This window comes from Vidua chalybeata, chromosome 22 (assembly GCF_026979565.1).
Source record: "Vidua chalybeata isolate OUT-0048 chromosome 22, bVidCha1 merged haplotype, whole genome shotgun sequence".
Classification (NCBI taxonomy): domain Eukaryota; kingdom Metazoa; phylum Chordata; class Aves; order Passeriformes; family Viduidae; genus Vidua; species Vidua chalybeata.
The window spans coordinates 2966644-2988837 of NC_071551.1; the positions used below are offsets into that span (position 1 = coordinate 2966644).

The 22194-nt window shown below is 46.5% G+C and overlaps 3 protein-coding genes across 5 annotated transcripts in view; 1 reads left to right on the forward strand and 2 right to left on the reverse strand.

Moving 5' to 3' along the window:
* Window positions 1–9633: 9633 nt before the first annotated feature.
* LOC128798861 (F-box only protein 2-like) lies at window positions 9634–15405 on the reverse strand. The gene is made up of 6 exons (XM_053962774.1): window positions 15302–15405; window positions 13398–13666; window positions 12200–12326; window positions 12008–12103; window positions 11533–11668; window positions 9634–11143 (listed from the first exon to the last, which is right to left on the reverse strand). Exons 2-6 carry the CDS (start codon window positions 13639–13641, stop codon window positions 11009–11011), a joined length of 738 nt encoding a protein of 245 aa, XP_053818749.1. The 5' UTR covers window positions 13642–13666; window positions 15302–15405; the 3' UTR covers window positions 9634–11008.
* On the forward strand, window positions 15392–19528 carry LOC128798857 (F-box only protein 44-like). Its single transcript, XM_053962766.1, has 6 exons — window positions 15392–15484; window positions 15594–15907; window positions 16544–16670; window positions 17366–17461; window positions 17802–17937; window positions 18645–19528. The coding sequence occupies exons 1-6, from the start codon at window positions 15471–15473 to the stop codon at window positions 18789–18791; spliced, it is 834 nt and encodes a 277-aa protein (XP_053818741.1). The 5' UTR covers window positions 15392–15470; the 3' UTR covers window positions 18792–19528.
* A 349-nt stretch (window positions 19529–19877) lies between these two features.
* The window catches only part of MAD2L2 (mitotic arrest deficient 2 like 2), a 38800-nt gene continuing 36483 nt past the window's right edge, over window positions 19878–22194 (reverse strand). For all 3 annotated transcript variants that reach the window (XM_053962769.1, XM_053962767.1, XM_053962768.1), the window contains 4 exons: window positions 22032–22126; window positions 21856–21929; window positions 20749–20841; window positions 19878–20440 (listed from right to left, as the gene is read on the reverse strand). In XM_053962769.1, coding sequence (XP_053818744.1) covers window positions 20399–20440; window positions 20749–20841; window positions 21856–21929; window positions 22032–22126 — 304 coding nt within the window. In that variant the 3' untranslated portion in view covers window positions 19878–20398. The remainder of the gene's footprint in view (window positions 20441–20748; window positions 20842–21855; window positions 21930–22031; window positions 22127–22194) is intronic.

A 22194-nucleotide genomic window follows, 5' to 3' on the forward strand; every position in this document is an offset into this window, starting at 1 on the left:
AGAACAGCTCGGCAGGACTTGTTCCCAGGAAGTCTTCATAAGGACTTTTGAAAGACCAGAGAAGCAAAGTGAACTGAGGCATGAAACCTATGTTCATAGTCCCAAGGAAGGTATCAGTTCATCTGGACAGGAATTACCTCCAGCTTGGCTCTCCCACCTTCTCATATCTGAGATCATTAGACTTATGAAGGAGTGAATGGGAAGGAAGGGCTTGAAAGCAGCCTGGAAAAGCTTGGCCAGTGTCATGGCATACAAGTTATTAGGAAAATAGCAGCACCTCCAGCTCTTGGTCGGCTCTAATGTCCTCTGGAGATGCAGGTGAGCTCTGTGGCCAGGCTGTGTAGTAGGGAGGACAGGAAAATGGCTCTAATTCGATTATTTGGGCAGTTCAAAGGTCTTTGCAGGCAGCTGCCCCTCATGTATGTGTAGGGGAAGGTGGTAGCATTGCTGCTGAGTGTCACCATAAGGAAGGAAACTCAGAGTGTGTGGCTGAAGCCTGGTAGTTCTGGGCTCAGGGTGTTCACTGGCACTGAGCCAGGGGCTGGGCAGCACAGGATGGGCTTCCAGTGTCTGTCCAGACATGTCCAGCACTGCACTGCTCTCTGACAATAGGCAGTGTGGTCTCCTTTTTGGCTTCATGTGGCAGATACTGTCCAGACACCCCTGAGTATCTCCTGGCTGTTTCTCTGCCTGCTGGACATAACAACCCTTCCAGAACTTGCTGCCACACAGAGGTGTGCAGCAGCTTGTGCTCAGGGGGTGAGAACTTGTGTAAATTCCTATCTGCTGGGAATTGTTACGGAGAGAGGTAGACCTTGATACTGGAAATATCATGGAAATTTCTTGGGAATGAAATGAAATGTCATTCATTTTGCATGCAGGCAAAAAGCACAGTGAGTGAAAGGATTAGATGGAGTATGCACAAAGGGAGAGCTCTTGTCCTGATCAATAATTTAAAATTCCCAGACAAGTGAGTGTTAGGGTTGCATGTAGAAAACACTTGAACAGAATTTCCAAGAAATTACTCAAAAGACTAGTTTATTCAGATTTACTAGTTGCAGTTGAGCTGAAGGTCAGAGTTGAATGTAACTGAAATTTATGCATGTATAGTAATTCATAGCTCTTTCTATCCAAAGTCCCTTAAACTCTGTCCTTAGCATGATGACATGAGGGAGAATTAAAAACTGAGCTAGCCCTGTCTGCTTAGAAGAATTGTCTCTGTCCTACTGAAGTCATAACAGGTGAAATACTTTTTCTGAATGTGTGTTTACCATGACCAAACTTCCATTCCAAGTGGCCTTGTGCTGTGTTGGAGGCTGTACAAAGCAGGCTTGAGTGGGGAGGTGGTTCAGGAACCAGGTCTGTGGGCATGGATGTGTAGCTGTACTCAAAGGCTTCCTGTGTGACTGGCTAATGTCTCTGCCATCCCTGTTCTTAAACAGGGATAATGGCTCTTGGAAGGTAATAAAATGTGCTAATAGTTCAGAAGCACACAGGTATTTCATGTCTCCCTTTCTTGGAGCAAGCACTGTCTAGATACAGGTCAGGGGTTAACACATCCCTTGCTTTTTTTTTTTCTTTTAATAAACATGATCTTGCCTTTTAGACTTATGTGCCTGTACCAGAGCCCCTTTCTTCACCTTTTTTTCTTCCATACTGAATCCCAAACCCTCTGCTGAGAAAAGAAGCACTGACCTTCATGATTGTCTGTGAGCAGCACCTCCTTTTCTGTAATGAATGTGTCAAACCATAAGTACTGCAGCTTCCCCTTTCTTTGAGCTGAAGCACTCAATGGCAACAAATCAGTGGAATTTCCTTTGTTTTATCTGGTTTTCCTCATAAATGCTGCTGCCATTAAAATCTAGAGAAATCCTGTGCTTCCTCAAATGTGCCACATTTTCAGCACCCCCTCCCCAGGTGGTGTAGCCAATGCCATGAGAGTGCATCAGGAAGGATTAGTGTTCCTGTGCCCTGCAAAAGGCAGATCTGAAGGGTTTTACCTCAGATATTCCAGTACACAGCCCCTGAGGCATCATTGAGGAGCTCGTGTATTGTAAATGCAGGTGAACCTGGTGGGAGGAAATGCTGATGTTTGACTTTAGTTCAGAGGGTTGAATGATTTCTTTATTATAACTATGCAATAATCCATTAATAAACTATTTAAAGGAGATACTAAAACTACAAACCTACTTTTCTCACTACCATATCTAACTAACCCACAACTCGTGACCCTCTCTGGAGAGTCCAGCCACAGGTGGATTGGATTTGCCACCAGGCTCAAACAATCTTTACTAGAATCCAATCAAGCAATCACCCCAGGTAAACAATTCTCCAAGCACATTCCACATGGGACAAAACAAGGAGCAGAAATAGAAATTGTTTTCTCTTTCTTCTCTCTGTGCTCCTCTATGAAAAAAACCTTGAGAGAGAGAAGAATGTGCTGCCACACTCGTGTTGCCTCTGGGTTTCCCCAGAGCCAGGTAACCCCCTCCCCCCAGGCAAAGTGCCAGAGCTTGGGTAGCAAGAGAGCAGGGTCAGCTGCTGTGTGCCAGACAGGCTGGCATCCTGCAGGCTTGGCCCAAGACAGGACACAAGGAGGAGTGTTTTCATATTTATTTCAGTGGTTTTGGATCAGTGAGTCATCCCCTGTCTCACACACCCCCGAGAGCTGTGTTTCACGATGTGCCCATGCTGGTGCTTGCCTTGGGCAGGTCATTATCCATCTGCCACTGCTAGGTGCTTTGAATCCAGGTGGTCCCTGAAGGCACAGCGGAAGCGTGGGCTGGAGCTGTGCTCTCTGCTCTGCCCAGCCCACTGATCATGGGTGACTGAGTCTGTGTGGACTGGGGGACACGAGCATTTGGCAAGGGTAATTGGGAATGCTGCCTGATTTCTTAAGAAGTTGCCTAGAAACCAAACTCAATATTGCTGAACTTCAACAGGTCCGCAGTGCAGAACTTGCTGCACAGGGAAGAGGATTTTTTGTTTTTATTATTATTTTCTACTTTCTTTTTTCTCTCTTACAAGAAATAACTCACTTTTCAGCTGTTGGAGAAGGTAGTAATTGATCTAGAGCTTTGCAGTTTGCCTTCCGGAATGGTTTTATTCTTGACGTAGGAATAAAATTCTGTTAGGTCAAATACACAGCAATAAATACAAGAAGCACATTAACTTTAATATATTGGATTATTCCACTTGGTGGTGACAGGGAAAAAAAACAAGATTTAATTCCCCTGGCAATGCAGGCAAAGAAAATCACTTTCCTTGCCCGTGTTTTTTTGCTGTTAAGTCATCTTTGTTTGTCAATGCTGATGCTGCAGGCTTTGGCGGGGTTTAATTTTACTTTTTTTATTTTAACCTGGTATGAAAGTAGGAAGTATTTTCTCCAAGTAAATTGTTCACCAATTCTCTCAATGCCTTTCATTTCTAGCTGTTGCAGACTCCTTCACTGCTGAGCTGTGTGGAGCTCTCAGTACTGTCAGAAAAGGGGGATTGTCATGATTTGGCAAAATAGGGTGTGTTTAACTTCACTCTGCCATACGAGGGGGGCAGTGACTTCAGCACAGGTGTTCTCCCTTTTCCAGGTTTGCTGGTGTTAGTTTCTCTTCCTACCTTGAAGCTTCTCAGCTAAAACTAGGATTTGCTTTTCCATGCCAGCTATTTTTGTGAAGTACCACCACCCTTCAGTGCCACAACATTTGTTGCACCTTTCCTTGTGTCCCACACTCCAGTGATGTCTTAGGGCTCCCATACAGTGCTGAATGTACCCAGCAGTGCATGAATGACTCCCAAGTGATATTCCTTGAAGGGTGAAGTCTTTCATCAGGTCTCATAGTCAGTCCTTGTGCTCAGTCTTCCCTCATTTTTCTGGGAGAGCAGTGACATTAGAAACTTTTCCCACAATCCTTGCCTTTTCACAGATGTCTGTGAAAAGATGTCTGAGATTTCTGTTTTATATTGGAAAAATGTCAGGTGAGAAGAGGCAGGAATCATTTCCCTGCTTGTCATCCCAGCAGACAGGTAGAAGATGGCTCTGCTATGGACCAGGCAAATAGCAGAAAGACTGCAACAGGGATTTTGTCTGGGTGAGAGGGGAAACATCTCAGCATGGTGGAGGACTGTAACGAAGGATTTGCAAGGGTAAAGCCTTTCTAGCCAGAAAGTTTTGAAGAAAGACTGGAGGAATCTGTGTCAGGAGAGATGTACAGGTGGGAAGGATCTGAGTTAGACAGGAGAAGGGGACTTGGAGCAGGCAGGCTTGGGCTGTATGGTTGGAAGTTTGTGTGCTGGTTCCAAAGCATCTCTCTCCTATGTGTAAGTTAGCAGGAGAGACTGGAGAAAAGCAAGGTAGGAGTGTCTGTGTGGGTAACTGAGTCTTTGCAGTGTTTTTATCTGTCCAGGCAGAGTTACCAATAAGCCAGCCTCCTTCAGCAGCACACAGACTCTGTCTGATTGTATTTGTCTGAGAGAAGAAAGGCTTCATGATAATCCTGCTGACAATTAATTGGCTTTTGTTCAGCAAGACTGAACAAGATCTCATCTTAATCTGTTTCATTATTTTCCTTGTATAGCACAGTCAACACAAGATTAGGTTTAATTTTCAAACAAAATGTAAAGTCATTACTCATATCTGGATCAAGATTTTATCTGCTTCATTTTGCAGTGCTTCGTGTGTCAATATTAACGAGGGGAGCTGCATTATGTGTGAGGAGGTAGAAATATCACTGCTTGACTTCAGGACCTTCTGCAAGGATTGCAAGTAGCTGAGCTCTGATTCCATCCTTTCTCTACTCTCAGCTCTTCAAAAAAGAATCTTCATGCTCAGGGAAACTTGGAGATATATATATATATGTGTGTGTGTGTGTGTGTATATATATAATGTATATCCCATTGCATTTCAGTGCTTCTGAACATGGTACATCTGCAATGTGCTCTGTGGGAGGCATGTCCCTGCCAAAGCTTCCTCCTTTCCCTGTTCCTGCTGCAGTGAGATGTGTTTCCCCACGATCCATCAGTCCAACGAGCACTCTCATGGCTTTATTGCAGCCTCTCTGGGAGCACTGATTGCACTGTGCTTAATGGCTCTGCACAGATACAGCTCCACATGAGCTGCTCTGAGTGCCTGCAAGGGAGGTCAGCCAAGGGCATGTGTGGTGCACCTGGGACTCCTGCCTGACTGGGGAGGGCTGCAGAGCTCTGCACGCAGAGGAGGTGGCTAGAGGGGGTGTGAGTGCCTGGGCATGGTGCACCAGGAGACACAGACAGCCCTGCTGCTCTGAGACTCTTCTGAGTCTTGTGGGCTGCACTAAGGTTAGAAAATACTCTGCAAGGAAAGGTGTGTTACCAATTTCAGTGATACTGCAACACTCTAGGATAGTGTGGAGCAAATTGTGCTGCTTCCACTTGAATTTGAAAGGCCTTGGTCGATGTTCAGGCAGTTTTCCCTGCTCTGGTTACTCACTGCAGTTTAAAAGGCTGCCTGCATCCAACAGAGGTGTGTTGTGTCTGCTGCCCAAGAGGCAACAATCCCCCCAAAATGTGTATAGGTGTCCAGGATGGCAGGGATGAGCATTAGGGTCTGTGCAGCAAAGGCTGCACTGCAAACCATGCCAGCAGGCACTGCAAGAGGATGAGAAGAAAACATTCACTCGAGCCTAAGCTTCAGTTGGAAAGAACAAGGTGCAGGGCTCAGGAGCAGACCCAAAACGCAGCAGCCAGACGGGTACAATTACAGCTCTTGTGCGTTGCTTGGCATGGAGACAGCCTCGGCTGCGCTCCTGCCTGCAGCCCGAGTGCCCTCTGCTGTCACCGCCCAGGTGAGTGACACAGCCCCAGCTGTGCCTGCCTGGCTGTGTCTGGCTCCTCTGGACCTGTCACATCTCTTCCTCAAGTGTCAGTCTTGACCATGAGCATGTTGTTCTGGTTGTCTGTGAATCTTTGCTTTACACACAGGCTGTTGTGTGAGGAGCTCAGCTCTCTGAGCAATCCTTGTGCTTGCCAGGTTCTGTGAGACTTTCCACCTGAACTCACTGTAGCTGTTCTCTCTGCAATTCCAAAGTGTGTCCCCAGTAGGAAAGCATCTTGATGTGACATTCCCATTCTCTGGACAGAGAGACACAATTCTGCCTCTCAGGAGAAGCACAGAGAGAAGAAGAGAAAACAATCTTTATCTCTGCTCCTTTGTTTTCCCCATGTGGAATGTGGTGTGGAGATTGTTTACCTGAAGGGATTGCTGGGTTGGATTCTGGTGAAGGTTGTTTGGGGTCAGTGACCAGTGGGATCCAGCTGTGGCTCGGGCTCTCAGCAGAGTCATGAATTTGTTAGTTAGGAAAGTAAATTTGTAGAATAGTATAATATCTCTTTAAATAGTATATTAATGTAATATAGTACAGTTTTAATAAAGCTATCCTTCAGCCTCTGATCTGGAGCCAGACATCATCATTTCTTCCCTGAGTTGGGGTCCACCACATTTTTACTGTATCTTTAGGTCCTTATTTCCCTACAAGGTAAGGAGACTGAGGCCAGGGGAGTCACTGCCCTGAGGACATCAGGAGGAACTAACTGGATGGAAGGAGAAGCAGGATCAGGTTAGCTCAGTGCCAAGGCTGCTGACGTGTGGACTACTTTGTCCCCTAAGGTACCTGAATGATGTGGGACAGCAGTGAAGGAGGCGTGGGAGTGGCTGCAAAGGGAGATGTGTGCCTCAGGGAGTGTTTCTTCACCAGTCCACTGCTTTCCAGTTCTTGGGAGAGTTTCTGCTCTTGACAGGCAAGGGTAAGTCCCTGGTTTTCCATCCCACTACCTGTGACCCTACTGATAGCTGGCCCTGAGATGATCTCATTTGGTTAGAGAGCATGGGGCTAATAACATATAACACCAAGGCTGTGGGTTCAAGCTCTGTATGGGCCATTTACTCAGTGATCATTTTGGGTCCCTTCCAAGCACAGAATAATCTGTCAGTCTGTTAATCTCTGCTACAGCTTTCAGGTGAATTTCTCTGCTGCAGTAGTTGATGCTCTGCTATCCTGTCTTTCAGAAGTGCTATTCCCAGCCTCTGTAAGCTGATTTAGAAGGAATCAAGTTCCTAAATTACCCTCCCTTTTACATCTGGCTAGAACAGCCAGGCTGCAAGCAACAGGGAATTGTCAAATAGATTATTACTTTTGTTTTCTCCCCCAAGTGTCCCATCCCCAGTCTTAAATTGCCTAGGGGGAGAAAATTCCTCAATCTGTCCACAACCCCCCCGGTGGGTAATAATAGATGCTTCATATAGAAAAATTCTATTAGACTTTACAGGAGATGTATGATAGCGCTTCCTTGCCAGGACCCCATATTGTTCTGTTCTGTTCCTCTGCAAGAGACTTGCTGTAGAAGTTAATTTGAAAAAATAATCAACCAACCAAAAACCAAAACACCAAAAATGCCCCAAAACAAAAGCAAAAACCAAACAAAAACAACCCCACCACAAAACCAAAACCAACAAAAAAAAAAAACCAAAAAAAAACCAACCAAAACCAACAACAACAACAAAAACACCTCAAAAAACCAAGGAGGGAAAAAACCCCAAAACAGAAAACAAACTAACAAAGTCCTTTTAACTATAATGACATTTATATCCAAGATTAACTGTGGTGTGCTTTGTAGAAAAGAAAATTATAGTGGCATCTTGTACAACAGCAGACACCAAGTACAATCAGCTGCCCAGGACATCAGGTGCCAGCTGGTAAGAGCAGGACAGGGTTGTTGTACTAGGGCTTCTCTTGGTGCCTCTGACTATTAAAGCAGTAGGGAAAAGAGGTGTTCATGTGGTGTCTTGGCAAAGAGTGAAAGGCTCCTTAAACTCTCCAGTCCCTTCATCCACCTGTTCCATCCCACTGTGGGTGTTTGGAAAACACTTCTGTGTTCAGTGTAGCTCAGCACTGCTGGGGTGCCTTGTGGGCATGATGTGCAAAAGAACAAGAGTCCTTTCTCCAGCTCTTGTTGCCATGATCAAGACTGGGAGGGGACCCTTTTATCTGGTTTTAGCTTTTTTGGTATTTTTTTTTTCTTTCTTTATCATGAATGTTTCAGCAAGACTCAATCTTTGTGTTTTAATGCTCAGATTTCTAAATACTCTGTGTCTGGGGGATGCAAATATCTGATATAAATCACTTGGGCAGACATCTTTCTGTCTCTACAGCACACATCTGCATTGGTCACTCGTGTTCCCATAAGTTACTGTGCAGTGTCACTCATCTGCTTGCTGGTGTTGGCACAGCAGAAAGTAGAAGGAAGTCACATTGAAGTGGTGGGTGACAGAGCCCTGCAGCAGCTGGGAGATTTAATACATGTAAGGCCTTTTGCCATAGTTACACTTAGTTTCTGTAATCCTATGAAATTGCACCATCTCACTTTCCATAAAGGCTGCAAGGTGTGAGAAGCCATCACCCTCCTGCACTCCGTTTGTCTCTGACGCGTGAATTGACATCACCTTGGAGTTGGGTGTACATGTATGGTGCAGTGTGCTCAGACTTCCAGTGCTTGATCAAAATTCAAAAGGCATTTGGAACAAAATAGAATAATATAATGTCAGCAAGACTTTTTTTTTTCCCCATGTACCCAGACACTTGTTTTGGGAATCTTGGCCTGACATGGCTGGATGTGAGGAGTAATTGCTCCCCTGAGGTCAGCAGTGGCTTTTGTGAGCAGCTCTGTGAAGCAGAGGTGGCTGTTCTCTGCAGTGAGGCTGCAGGCACTGAGTGTCTGGGAAAACACCTCTTGGAGGGGAGTGGGAAGGTCAGGACAAGCTTTGCAGGCTGCCCCTGACAGGAAACATGAACATGGGGGTGCCAGCATAAAGAGGGAGTGCTGGGAGAAAAGCCCTCAGGCAGCTGTGCTCATGTTAACAGAGCTGCTGGGGAGGCTGTGTGAGCTCAGTGCTTCAGCCTAGATAAACCCAAAGTGGGGACCATGATCCTACCTCATATGTACAAGGGCCACAGTACCTGAAGGCTTAATCCTGAGGTTTATCCTGACTGTAGGACGGTGACTTAGGATAGGTTCAGTTTAACAATTGCATTGAGGTGTGAAATATTGATCCCCTCACTATAATGATTCCTTAGGGATAAATGGAGGGAGTGTTTCTTCTGTGGGCAGGGAGTTGGCAGTGAGCTGAATATTAACTAAAAGCTGCACTAAAGGCTAAGAGTGGGTAAAGAAGCACTGCATGAGAGTGTGTGCAGGGGTAAGGGAAGGGAAACAATTACATTCTGAACTGATTCTGGTGCCTCCTGGGTGAGAACTAAGGTTGAACTCACAGCAGAGCTAGTGACAAATGGCCTGGAAGGTGTGCAGCAGGGCTGGGCTCTGCAGAAGCCTTCCTGTACCTCCTCTGTGCCTTGAATGAATTCCCACTATGTTTGAGATGCACTGCTGCTTGCTGTTACACTGCAGACCCATTGCACATTAAATGCTTCCCATGGCTCCAGGGTGCTGGGGAACAGAGCACGTGCCTCTTTCAGGGACACCCGTGGTATTACACACAGTACAGTGACTCCTGCTTTTGGAGAGAACTGGCTGACACGCTCCACATAATCAGAAGACGGATGCTTGAGCACAGGGGACAAATACCCAGTACAAAAGAGGAAATCCACACACAGTTGTGTCACTTTATTACATTTGCCTGGACTCTGGCGTGTGTGTGGCACCCGGGTGCAGTTGTGCAGAAAGCCTGAGGAAGTAGCATGCACAGTGTCCAGGTGGGAAGCTCCTTCCTCTGGCTGCAGGCAGTAGCAGCCACTACATGTGTAAGGGGGCACTTAAATGGCAGCCCAGGGAGGGAAGACAAACACATGGACACAAAAATATAAATACTTTCTTTAGGCAACACCAGCTCTGTTAGGGGATGCTCTTAGTGGAGTAACTAGCAGGGACAGTCTTGGTTCAGGAAAGTTTAGGGGGTCTGTTCAGGATGGGGCACACAGCCCTGAGTGGTATCAAGAAGCTCAGGTGGGAGACTGAAGCGCTGTCTTGTCAGCAAGCACATGGCAGAGGCAGAGGTGTACTTATTGCAGACATGGTCAGAGGTGGAGTGAGGTCAACAGCTTTCTGTGTCCTGCTAGCAGAGTCACACTGGATCACCAGGATGCTTGTTACATGAAGCATGCAGAGGCCAGGAAGGGGTAAATGAGTTTGTTTTCATTTGTGTCTGGGACTCTATCCCAATTTTTTTCTAACCCAGCTCCCTAAGTTGTTGTCATCTCTCTCTCTCTGCCAGCAGTTTCTTTCAGATGCCATCTCTCTGAGGGAGCCAAATGAAGCCCCAGGGCTGGACACCAGACAGCTTGCTCTTCCCAACACTCCCCTTGATAAATGGATGCTGGGAACAGTGTAAGAGAAAAGGATTCACCCTCTCTTGTTTTGCATTATCACTAAAAATTAAACTAATAGTATTGACAGCCAAGCTAGAGCCCCTCTGTAAACAACAGGTAAACAAAAGGTAAACGATGTTACCTTTTTATAAATGGAAGAAGCCAAGGTTCTCACTGCAGGTCATGGAAACAGCTGGGGACAGGGTTCTGGGTTTCCCTGGTATGTTTAGAGACACAGGGTCTGTGGTTCTCCTTATTCTTTCTTCCCACTCTAACTTCCAGAAAATATACTTAAAGTATCCCTTCAAGTTAAGGAGTGCCCAAGTCAGGGAAGCAGGCAGCAGTGACAGCTGACTCAGGCTGGCTGCTAAGGATTAGAGTCTTAAGAGAGGAGATCTGTAGGACTTTTAGGTGATCTCCTGACAGAGAACATCAGTGCAAGTGATGAGGCTGAGTCTTGTGGTGCATTCACAAATTCATTCACATTCTTTGCATAGTCCTCTTGAGGAAGGATGGGTGGTGGCTCCTGGCATCTTGCACACATGTTCCTATGCAGAAAGGCCATATAGCCAGAAGCAGCACCATGCAGAAACCATCCAAAGGCTAGGGGATGCCCTGAGGGAAGCCAACTGCAGCATGCAGATCCTGGTCCAGCACAGCTATGGCTCTACTGTCACACTGCTGTTGGTGACACGGACACCGTACCATCCCTTCCAGAACAGCGTGTCCTGGCCACCGTGTTCAAAGCGGACAAAACGGACCCCAGGCCCGTAGTTGGAAAAGGTGTGGGAGATCTTTGGGACAAGAGACAAAATAGGTGTTAGTAAGTGTCAAACCACCACAAACCTATTGCTGCTCAGTGCACAGAGCCCCACTGGCCACAGTCAGACCCATCAGGCTGGGTAACAGTGGGGACATTTACAGTGGGACAAGCTTTGATCCCATTGTTCCGAGGCCATTTAATCACTCCCAGTTGGACATCTCCTGCCCCTTACACCTGCTAGTGGTGACTCAGCAAGTTTCCAGTAAAGCAGCCTCCCTTTTCCTTTTTCAATCATAGGATCATGGCTCCAGAGAACACATGACAGAGCCTTCTCCTCCCCTTGGAGAATTCTTTTGCTTAAAAATATTCCTGATTCACGTAGGTTGGGTGTCACCTGCTGAGCCCATACCTGTAACTCACCTCAGTCCAGCTGGCATCATTTTCCTGTGGGATGGTGACAGTCTCACTTTTGTACTCAGCCAGCACATCCTCATTGTCAGAGAGCAGCTTCACACACAGCTCATAGAGGCAGCCAGCATCTCTGCGTCCTGCATACCTACAAGGAGATCCAAGCTGTTGGCATTCCCTGTAAGAGCTCTGCAAAGGCTCCACCATGCTCACCAAGCTACTGCAGCCTTGCTTTGAGATGGAAATTTGCAATGGTTCTTAGCCCAGCCCACCACCTCCCCTCATTGCCCACAGGAACCTGGGCTTTGGAGTTCGTGTGCTCCAACAGTTTAAATCCTGTGGGAGCTGCCTGTGAGCCCTGTCCCACATCCAGGATCCTGGCAGCTGAGGTTTTATGCCCAATATATATATAAGGTCTATGCCCTCCCTGCTCTTCCTTATCTTTTTTAACCCTCTGCCTGTCCTCAGAGCCTCCCTTAATACTTACCAGTCTCTTACCATGATTTTAGGCTGGGTTGTATCCATCAGCTCTTCCCAGTAGCCCTCAGCCCTAAGGTCAATGACCTGAGCCTTTCGACACCACCTGGAACACAAGATGCTAATTGGTATCACAGACTCTCCTGAACTGGGAGAACCAGAAATGCCCCCTTTCCTGAGTAAGAGAAGAAAGCAGCCTTACTCATAAGATGTAACAAAGTATTTATGGACTTCTTCACTAGGAAATTCTTTTCCAAAGTCCCCTGGGAGCTCTTCAATTTTCCAGCCATCACCTCCATTCTCTACCTCTCCCCAGTGCTCCAAGTCTTCTGCAAATGGCAGAAAAGAGACTTGGATGAGTCCTGTGGATGTGGGGAACTTGACCATCTCCCACTGGAACCTTCCTCTGGCTTGTGAAAGTTTGATATTAGACACAGCACTGATTTCATATGTAGACTATGGATATGTTTGTTAAGGAGAGGTCGGGCAAAAAATCTTTAGTCTGAGTTTAATCACACCAAACTTCAACATTCCCCAGCAAAGTGGCTGTGTACATGTGGGTTTAAGAAAGTACTCCAGGGAAAGAATTTAGGTATTCTGAACAGTGTCACCATTTTCAGTGTCACAGCATACAAAGACTCTGGGGACAGATGCTGATTGCTTTATTTCTAAGTTTTCTAAAGCACTAAGTGTATTTTCTGAAGCAGCAAGGCCTTAAACATCAGGGTTTTTGAGGGGGAAACCTGGACGCTGGAAAAGCTTTCTTAAGGTCACTTTTAAACAAAATGGGGAAGCTGTGTTGATACTGCTTTGGTCTATGATGTGTGAAATTGTTGCTGCTTAGATTGTGAGGCTTGGTTACTGCTACTTATTGCTAAGCAGTAGCTCTGGCAAGCGAAGGTCATAGATTCAGAATAATGGCACATGGGGTGCGTGCCCAGTCTCTAACATGGACTGTGGTGAGGAGGGTAAAAACATGATTGGCCTGAGCTGCTCCAAGGAAAGAAGCCTGAAGGGCTTGGTGAGCTGAGGGCAGACTCACCCCTGAGCTGGGAAAGGTTTCATCTCTCCTGTCATGGCTTTGCAAGAAGCAATACAGAAACAAATGCCACAGCCATTACTGTGTTGGATGATTTCTACAAAATCTTTGTGTCTCAAACATGATTTAGATCCTTGCAGAGGTTAGATGTTATGTAAAGTCCTTTGCAAAGGCTGATATCAAGGGCCTTTTTGCTCATTAAATGATTTGGCTGCACAGATTGAGTGACTTGACTCTTGGGCAGGGAGAAAATTCTGCAACCTGACAGCAACTAAGATCTATTTTCAAAGACTAGACATAGGCAATTCTCAGTGACTGGTCATCTCTCTGACACCCTGAAGCTTGTTGTGATGTCTCTCACCTTCACCGCATGGGTTCTTGATGAGATTCTTCCTTTTCTTACTCAGGAAGTAGAAGCTTTGCCAGTTCTCTGTATCTGACTCTGCTCTGGTGAGGCCTTCCTGCTGACACTTCAGGATCCAAAGTGCAGCTCCATCAACCAGGTTCTTCCACTGGCAGCAGACCAGGCGGCACACCAGCACCAGATCCACCGCAGGTAGGGAAGCCAGGATTCGGATCAGGACTGCTTCAGGGAGGGACTCCATCCTGAGGCAGGCTGGGCAGAGCTGTCTGAGAGAGAGGGTGGAAAGGAAAGGTGAGGGTTTCCCACCCTCAGCAATGCCAGACACTGACACAGTAGAAAAAAAGGGAAAATAAATATGTTCTCTGAAGGCATGATTTTGATTCCTAGCCTCAAGGTCTCCTGTTCCTTATTGCATTAATATCCTGAAGCAGATTACTATTTTTATATTCTAAGTAAAAGCCCTGAATTAAATCTGCCCACAAAATATATGTATTTGACCACTGAGCTTGTTCATTTTCCAGGCTGGAATCAGTCCTTCCAGAATATCTGCTGCTGCAAAAATCAGCTTCCTAATAATGATTTCCTCTGCAGAGGAAGGCACATGGGTGTTTGTTCTGCCTTTAAGAACATCCCTGATAACAAATGCTGCAAAGCATTGCTCAAATATCAGTGTTAAGCTTCTTGCCAGCCACCTTTGCAGTGGTTCATTCTATATCTGACAGTCTTCCCCTCAGAGTGCTGGCACTTAATTGCCTTAGTCAGGAGCCTGTATAAAGTAAAGGTCTGAGCATAACTGAAAATAACTCAGCTGATATTCTCGAATATTCTATCGTCTGTGGCCTCATAACTGGAGAAATTAAGTCATAAGTGCTTGCTCTAACTTCATGTGCTCATTCTGAACTCCAAACAGCTCTCTGCTGCCCTGAGGCCCAGGTCCAGGTGCTGCCAGGACTGTGGAAAGATGAGTGTGCAGATTCAGAGCCCACGTCATCCATCAGGGATGCACTGTGACATTGCTTTTGTGTCAGCTGAGTCCTGGTGCTGGGAAGCTGCTGAGATTGCAGCAAACCACATGGATGCAGCCAAACTCCTCAGGAATGACTCATTAAGCCTGGGAGAGGTGAGAACAGAGGTGAAATACCCTGGCATGCAACTAAACAAAATACAGAGGTGAGAAGAGAAGTGAAATACCCTGGTATGAAACTAAACAAAATACAGAGGTGAGAACAGAAGTGAAATACCCTGGTATGCAACTAAACAAAATACAGAGGTGAGAACAGAGGTGAAATACCCTGGCATGCAACCAAACAAAATACAGAGGTGAAATACCCTGGCATGCAACTAAACAAAATACAGCAGTGCGAAACCTGGCAAGGAAGGGAAGAAACTGGGAGTCACTGCTGTAGCAGCATCCTAAATCTAGACGTTCAGATATGTCCTCTATCTGCACTGCACCCAGCAGGGGCAAACTGCAATTTAAAACTCCCTGGCTTTCATGGAGACAGCATTAGTGATTTCTCCTTCTCCCCACACTTCCAACCCTCAACCACAGTCCCGAAGGCCAAAATGTAATTTTTTAAAAGTAGGCGGGAGGGATCATCTCGTACATCTGGTTTCATCTCGTACAGGAATTTCAGAAGCCTCTCCTGCTCCCTGCCGCTGATAGAGCGCTGTTAGCCAGGCTTCCTCCGCACTCGGGAGAGGGGCACAGGTACCTTTCCTTTCCCACCCCAGGTAAGCATCCAGACCGTGAACGGCTTTGCATCACGGGCATGCTCCCGGGCGGCGCCCATCCCTTGACGTGTTCGGGCACACGCGTGTCCCTCCCCTGTCCCCGGCGCTGCCCAGGAGACAGCCCGGAAAACCCGCAGGGGCTCAGGGGAGGCACCAAGCGCTCTTACCTGAGCCGCCCGCGGAGCCAGGCCGCTGCGAGCCGCGCTGCGCCGACCGCGGCACACGCGTGTGGGGAGAACGGCCCGGGCTCCCGTGACAGAGGAGCCCCGCCCCGCCCCGCCCCGCCCCGCCCCGCGGAAGGGCCGCGGCCCCGCACATCCGCGTCCGGCGGCGCAAATGGGCGGAGCCAGGTGGGGCCGGGGCCGGGGCCGGGGGTTACGGCGGGGAGCGGGCCTGGGGCCGGGCGGGCTGCCCGGGGCTCTGTTAGTCACGAGGGCAAACTGCCTTTGCTTCCGGCAGCTCGGCCCGTCGTGCCGGGGATCTCCCATCGCGCTCCTGCGGCCCGCGGTCTGCCATGACAACCATCGGCGACCTCCCCGAGGACGTGCTGGTGGAGCTGCTGTCGCTGCTGCCCGCCCGGGACCTGCTCCGCGCCTGCCGGCTGGTGTGCACGCAGTGGCGGTACGTGGTGGACCTGACCACCCTGTGGAAGCGCAAGTGCCAGCGCGACGGGTTTTATCGTCACAGCTTGGACAGAAGCATCTCTGACTGGAGGACCTTCTATATGCTCTGCCACTTGAAGAGAAACTTAATCAAAAACCCTTGTGCTGAAGGTTTGTTTCGTTTTTCATTATAAAGGACTAAGAGTTTCCGAGCAGTCCGAATGAGTCAGTGTCCTGCGTGCCTCAACTACTGCTAGTGCTGTGGGACTGTCCAGCTATTGGGTGTAGCTCTGCTAGGTCAGATTCATAGCTCAACTCCTGCAATAAAACTGCTGTAGGTAGATAGGTATGTATTTACCAATACTTTGTGGTTTTAGCCAGAAAAATTTGGAGGAGCCAGAAAAATCACAAGGCCCCAGTATGACAGGCAGTGACAATTAATTTGCACTGCAAGTACAATGTGGTAGTGAAACGATCAGGTATTGGGATTAAACATTTGGGCAGCTGGAGAACTTTTGTTACCAAAGACTTGACTAATATAACTACAGTAATCCTACTTTATTGCTGCTGCTGATTTTCTGATGAGGTCAGAAATCTGCTACCTGCTGTCCTAGATGCTGACAGCCACACAAAGGTAATGGCAGCATAATGACAGGAGTCACTTACAGCTGTAGGAAAAATACAGTGGATCTGAAAACGTCAAGTAGCTTCCTAGAATTCTCCTGTTGTTGATTCTAACAAAAGCTGAGATCCTGCTGGTAGCTAAAGTGAGGACCTAATCTGCACCTTGGACACCTGTGTTTTTAGAGAACTTCCAGCACTGGACACTTGATCACAATGAAGGAGATGAGTGGAAAATTGAGGATCTGCCTGGAGCTCATGGAAATGATATGCCAGACCCCACAGTACAGAAATACTTTGTCACTTCATATGGGTAAGAACTGGATTCCAGTAATCTGGAACTGGGAAACCTGCTTCCTCCTATCTGTCTGAAAAGGCACCATGATTAGAAGGCTGGTGGCAGGTTACTAACCTTAGATCACCTGTGGGAAAAGGAAGGAGTTTCATTAACCCTTTATGCCAGTTAATCTAAAGAGATGGGTACTGCTGAGAGAATTGATCACAGCAGGTGCTAAATTTTCTGCCTACCAGAAACTTCCTGTAATTTTTATAGTTAGGATAATCCACATGCTTCTCCTCTCCCAAAGGTGGTAGAGAAAGGTTAAGGGTCTGGCAAACTCAATCAAACTGTACTTACATGACAAGGTCAAAGCTCTGTAACTTTCAGGAGTGGTAGGTCCAGCAGGTTACACTAACAACTTGTAATAAAAGCTGTCACCAGAGGAGGATCAACAGCTTTTACAAGCAGTAGGCACTGGTTTCCTGTTACCAGTACATAATAGAGACCTCTCTTAATCCAGATTGTAGGTAACTATTCTTTTTATCTTGGGGTGAAGCTAATTCAGTTCATTTTCTTGTCAGGTTCTGGCTATGGATAAGGCAGGGTTTAGCCAGGTCAGCTTTGTGGGCCTTCAGCATCTGGGTGGGTATTAAAGCTGTCAGGGAAAGGACAGCAAGAGGGACGAGATGTGTTCTGTAGAATTGTGAATATTTCTATGTCTGTTTCAGGCCATGCTTCAAGTCTCAACTCATTACCCTGAAGAAAGAAGGCTATTGGAATCAGCTGATGGATGAGAAACGGCCTGAAATTACAGTCAAGGACTGGTGAGTGGAAGCACTGAAAATTAGCATTTCTGGCATTGGTCTAGAGGTAAGCTAGGCTTCTGGAGCTTCTCATGCAATAAAATCAGTTCTTTATTCTTTGGGAGTTGTAGTTCTTGAGTGAAGAATAAGCTAAATCTAAACTCAGTGGACTGCACAGTGGCAATCCTGTGAAGGGTGGGAGAGCTGTAAGCTCTAGAACTTCTCTGTCGCTATGGGGATGACACTCCTTCACTCCTTTTCCTCTGCAGACAGGGATCCCCTTGGAGACTGCTTTTGAAAAGTAAAGAAAACTGAATGCTGTATACACAGCCCTGCTCCTTGATTCCTCCTGCCTCTCCAGGTACGCTGCCAGGTTTGATTGCGGGTGCCGCTACGAGCTCACCGTGAGGCTGCTCTCGAAAGACTACATCGTCCTGGAGGAATTCCATCCTGAGCCAGTGGTCATTGAGCAGTGGAGTGATGCCAAGTGGAGAGAGGTGAGCAGCAGCCAGGGGGGCAGGAGTTTTACAGCAGTGTTGTGACGCTTTTGTGTTCCAAGTCTTACTTGGCCAAGAGTGCCAGGGGACTTTCTCTGCTCTTCAGCCTCCTCTGCTCTACAGAGAAGGTGAGTCAGTCCTTGCTGTTGATGATGCTGAAGAAGCAGTAGTGTCCTGAATGAGACAGGTACTATTTTTAGGTGCCCAGCATTTTCTATAGAGTATCCTGTGGGCTTCTGTGTTGTTTTAGTGCAGTCTCTTTAATTGTTTCTTGGTTTTATGTAAGATTCTGTCTAAATATTTAAATAACAAGAGCAGATTTCATGGTTTTTTTCATCAAAAAACTGTTTCAAAACTACTGCATGGATAGCCAAGTATTGCAGATTTAACTTTTCTTAAACTGTTACAGGTGTTTAACTGGTTTGATTTGCTGTACATTCTGCATTAGATGTTACTTATTAAAAATCGAGCTTAATGTTAGCTTAACTCGGATAGGATTTTGGGGAAAAGGCTGAACGAGAAAGGCTTCTTACCTCCCCCTGCCATCCTCTCCTCCCCAAAAAAAACAGAGTATGGTGCACTTTCAATGAAAACTATCTAGGCTCAGGAAGAGCTCATTCTAAGACTCACACACTGTAGTTTTCTGAGCTTCTAGGTGAGCACTGGTTTATTTAGGCATATTAAGAGGAATTCTCTTTCCTGTCCAGATTTCTCACACCTTCCAGAATTACCCAGCAGGAGTTCGTTACATCTGGTTTCAGCACGGAGGCCAGGACATTCAGTACTGGGCAGGATGGTACGGGATCCGTGTGACAAACAGCAGCATCACCATTGGGCCCCAGACGTCATTATGAAGCACTGTGTAAGGGCTTGCTTTTACCTCAAGACTGGAACCAAGTGGCCTCAGTTGCACTGTTTGCCTGTACTGTCCAGGTGTGTCCTAGCTTTGTCCTGCAGCTCTTGTTCACAGCAGAACTTCAGCAGAACCAGCCCTTTGGAAGGGTGTTCTGTCTTCATCTTCCATTCTCTTCTACCATGGATGCTACTCCAATTACTGGTGCCCTTCCAGAGAAAAATTGGGACAATTAAATATGAAGTCTATCTTTTCTAGTTAATACATTCTTATGCTAACACACATGGTCTTAAAGACACTTTCTTGTTTATGGAACATAGGAAAGATAAGGCTAAAATGCTTAATTTCAGATTACCAATGGTATCTACAAGGGCTCTGCCACAGATTGTTTTGTACAGTATTTTCTTTCCTGTTTCAGTTTTAAGATTCAGTTAAGATTTATGATCTGCATCAGACCCTTCATAGCATCAGGAAACTGTCACCCCTTGTACCTAAGTGCTGTGTCATTGGTAGTGAATTCCCTACCCTTTCTCTAAGTGTGTATGATAAAATGGTACCTGCCTTCCTATCCAAAACAGTCCCTTGGTGTTTGAATAAACAGGTAGAGAAAGAGGAGGTAAGAAGTCCCTTCAGGCAGCTGCCTAATAACACAAGTGCCTTTTGATTGTGCTGGGCTTTTCCCACATCACCTTTGGTTTATACTGAGCAGTGTAACGCAATATAAAATGTTAAAGCAGTGCCCAGAGTTGATCTATGATGTTCCTACACTTGTTATTTGGAGGAAGCAGGAGGTGCTGGACAGGCTAGTTTACCAAATTCTCTGACAAACAAGCTCAGCTTGTTTGAACTGTGTCTCCCACCCTTATATACCCAGAACTAATGTTAAGGCCATGTTCCATCTCCTCTGACAGGTGTAGGATAAACAGTGCTTTCCTTGCCTATTCTCAGTTAGGAGTAGGATACTTGGCAGGTGTCCTTGCTGGACAGACAAATTCCACATTGCTAATGCCACCTCTGAGTGAAAGGGGAAAGATCAAGGTTGCAGAGTCTTTCATAAGAATTGACAGAGTCCACATACAGGCCAACAAAGCAGTAGAAGCTTCATAGAAAATAAAAATACTTCCTCACTGAAGAAGGGAGCCTGGTTTTGACAGAACTCAGCCCAGTTTAACTGGGGTAAAACTTGGTATTTATTGAAGACTACTTGGGATGGTCACAGTGGACAGACAGTACATAAGGCCTCGCTCCCCCTTAGCAAACGTTGCTCTCATGGATTGTGTGACAGCTCCTAGCTGTCTGTCACTGCCTGTGTGCAATGGAGCTGCCCTTTTCAGGTGAGAACTGGACTGGAAATAAAGCACTGACTCCCCAGGGACGCACTGTATCAACACCTGTACTCTCACACACGTCAAGATGGGAACAGGCTCTGGCTCCCCATTCCAAGTCAGTTCTTTATGCAGTGGTAAGAGCACTTGAAATAAAGAGGCAGCAGCTGCTCTACATTCACCCAGAAGGCCAGCTGAAGAGATGGTTATCAAGATGCAGTTTGTGACAGATGTTACTCCACGGGAAGATCAGGTGAAACTTGAAGGCAAGGAAGATTTGAAATCAGGTGCCTTTGTGAGCTCGCTCTTCTACATAGAGCTGCATCTGGAGAGAGAAACAAGCAACAGTCCTGTTGGTATACAGGTAGGTGAATGGAAAAAAAAAAAAAGTCTGCAACAGGGTGAATAGGAAGTGCTTATACCTTCCCCCATAACCAGGTTTCCTGTTTTACTATGAGTCTTGCCCTGCTTTGATTACTGGCACAGATATCTGCAAGACTCAAGCTACTGCTCAGCAGTATGTTTTAAAGTTGTTACAACATCACAGAAAACTGCAGAGCTGATGTCAGAGCATTCAAAGCTCTGCAGAACTACAGCAGGTTCAGCATCTCTTGGTCAGAATGCTCTGCTCACCTTTAAGATGTCAGATGTCATGGTTTTCAGGGGAATAAGCCGGGGGTCGTGCATATGCACATCTTGCTCATCAGCGAGGATCCAAGGGAAATCCTGGGGGCAGGAACACAAGGTGTTACTGGCAGAACCCAGCAGTGCTGTAAGGTGAGCTCCTCCTCAGCACTTGTCTTGTGTTAAGTTGAAAGAGAGACAGAGTGGCTGAGGAAAGGAACAGGCAATTCAAACCTTCCACAACAACAAAACTTAACACTTACACGCTTGTCCCTGATGCTCAGCATAATTGTCTTCAGTTACAGCATCAAACTGTGAGGTCAGCCCACTTCACTTACTGCAAAGGTGACGTCTCACTTCTTTAAAAGATACATTCTCAGCTGTCCTGAGCTACCATGCGCAGTTCATTACACCAAGATTTAACTGCAACCCCAGCATGCTTAGGGCATGGGTTTCCATCTTGCCTTGGAAGTCTAAAGGTGGGTCTACTACACCACAAGTTTCCATTATTAAGAAGTGACTTTCATTTTGAAACAAGTTTATACTTTGCTAGATTTATTTGTTGTGCCTTTGGACACCTATAATAACTTGACTCAGGAAAAAAGTTTCCCTGTATCTAAGCAAGGATTTTTTCAAAATAATCTTCCTTTAGAAAGTGTTCTGCACATGGTTTCCTGTAAGAGCCAATGTATTTGTGCCCCCAAACCTACTCATTGCTTTAATCTTAGTCTGTCTTGCTCTTTATACAAAATCAGCCACCACACAGTGGATGGTGGGTGAGGGCTGCTTTTTTGCTTAATTAAATTCAAGTACCTCTTCTACACGCCTGAGTATTTCTAAGTGTCTAAGCAAGCACTGGACAGTGAGTATTGTTACAATCTACTTCAAGACTTTAAGTTGTTGGTAGTAGGGGCTGTGTATGGCAGACATGCTGTCAGCTCACCAGCATAGACCATTTAACCACATTTCAAGTACAGTTATGATGTGCCTCATGTGACACCGACCTACATGTTCAAAATATCTATCTTTAACCTTAAAGATACCAAAACTCTGCACTGCCCAGTCTTTGCTATGCAGCTTCTCACCCACAGTCAGGTACTCAAGGATATCACTCACCTTTATCACCTGGATCTTTTCCATGTTGCGTGTGGCAGCCTCCCGTGTGTGAACCAGAACTGTGAAGGTGCAACCTAAGAGAAGTGTCAGGTTCCAGCTCAGAGGACAGCTCCCAGAGGATCAGCCAAGCCAACCAATGCCAGGCATTAGGCTGTTTGGATCCAAGTGACATTTACCTGGGGGGTTGTTGTCCAGCACAGCATCGCACACGCTGATTTTCAGGATGAAGGCACGCAGTAACTGCTCCACGTGGGACAGCAGGGACTCGGAACTGTGGAGGAGACAGCAGTTGTTACTGTTGTTACTGGCATGCAGCAAAGGCCTGAAGTTGCTCCCAGG

Bases quoted from the DNA above. Each gene is read 5' to 3' on its own strand.
- LOC128798861 (XM_053962774.1), bottom strand. From the start codon at position 13,641: ATGGAGTCCCTCCCTGAAGCAGTCCTGATCCGAATCCTGGCTTCCCTA. The intron at 12,104-12,199 runs GTAAGGCTGCTT...CTTGTGTTCCAG, and splicing joins TACTTTGTTACATCTTATGA to GTGGTGTCGAAAGGCTCAGG. The intron at 11,144-11,532 runs GTGAGTTACAGG...CTTGTCCCAAAG, and splicing joins ATGATGCCAGCTGGACTGAG to ATCTCCCACACCTTTTCCAA.
- LOC128798857 (XM_053962766.1), top strand. The intron at 16,671-17,365 runs GTAAGAACTGGA...TGTCTGTTTCAG, and splicing joins TACTTTGTCACTTCATATGG to GCCATGCTTCAAGTCTCAAC. The intron at 17,938-18,644 runs GTGAGCAGCAGC...TTTCCTGTCCAG, and splicing joins GTGATGCCAAGTGGAGAGAG to ATTTCTCACACCTTCCAGAA.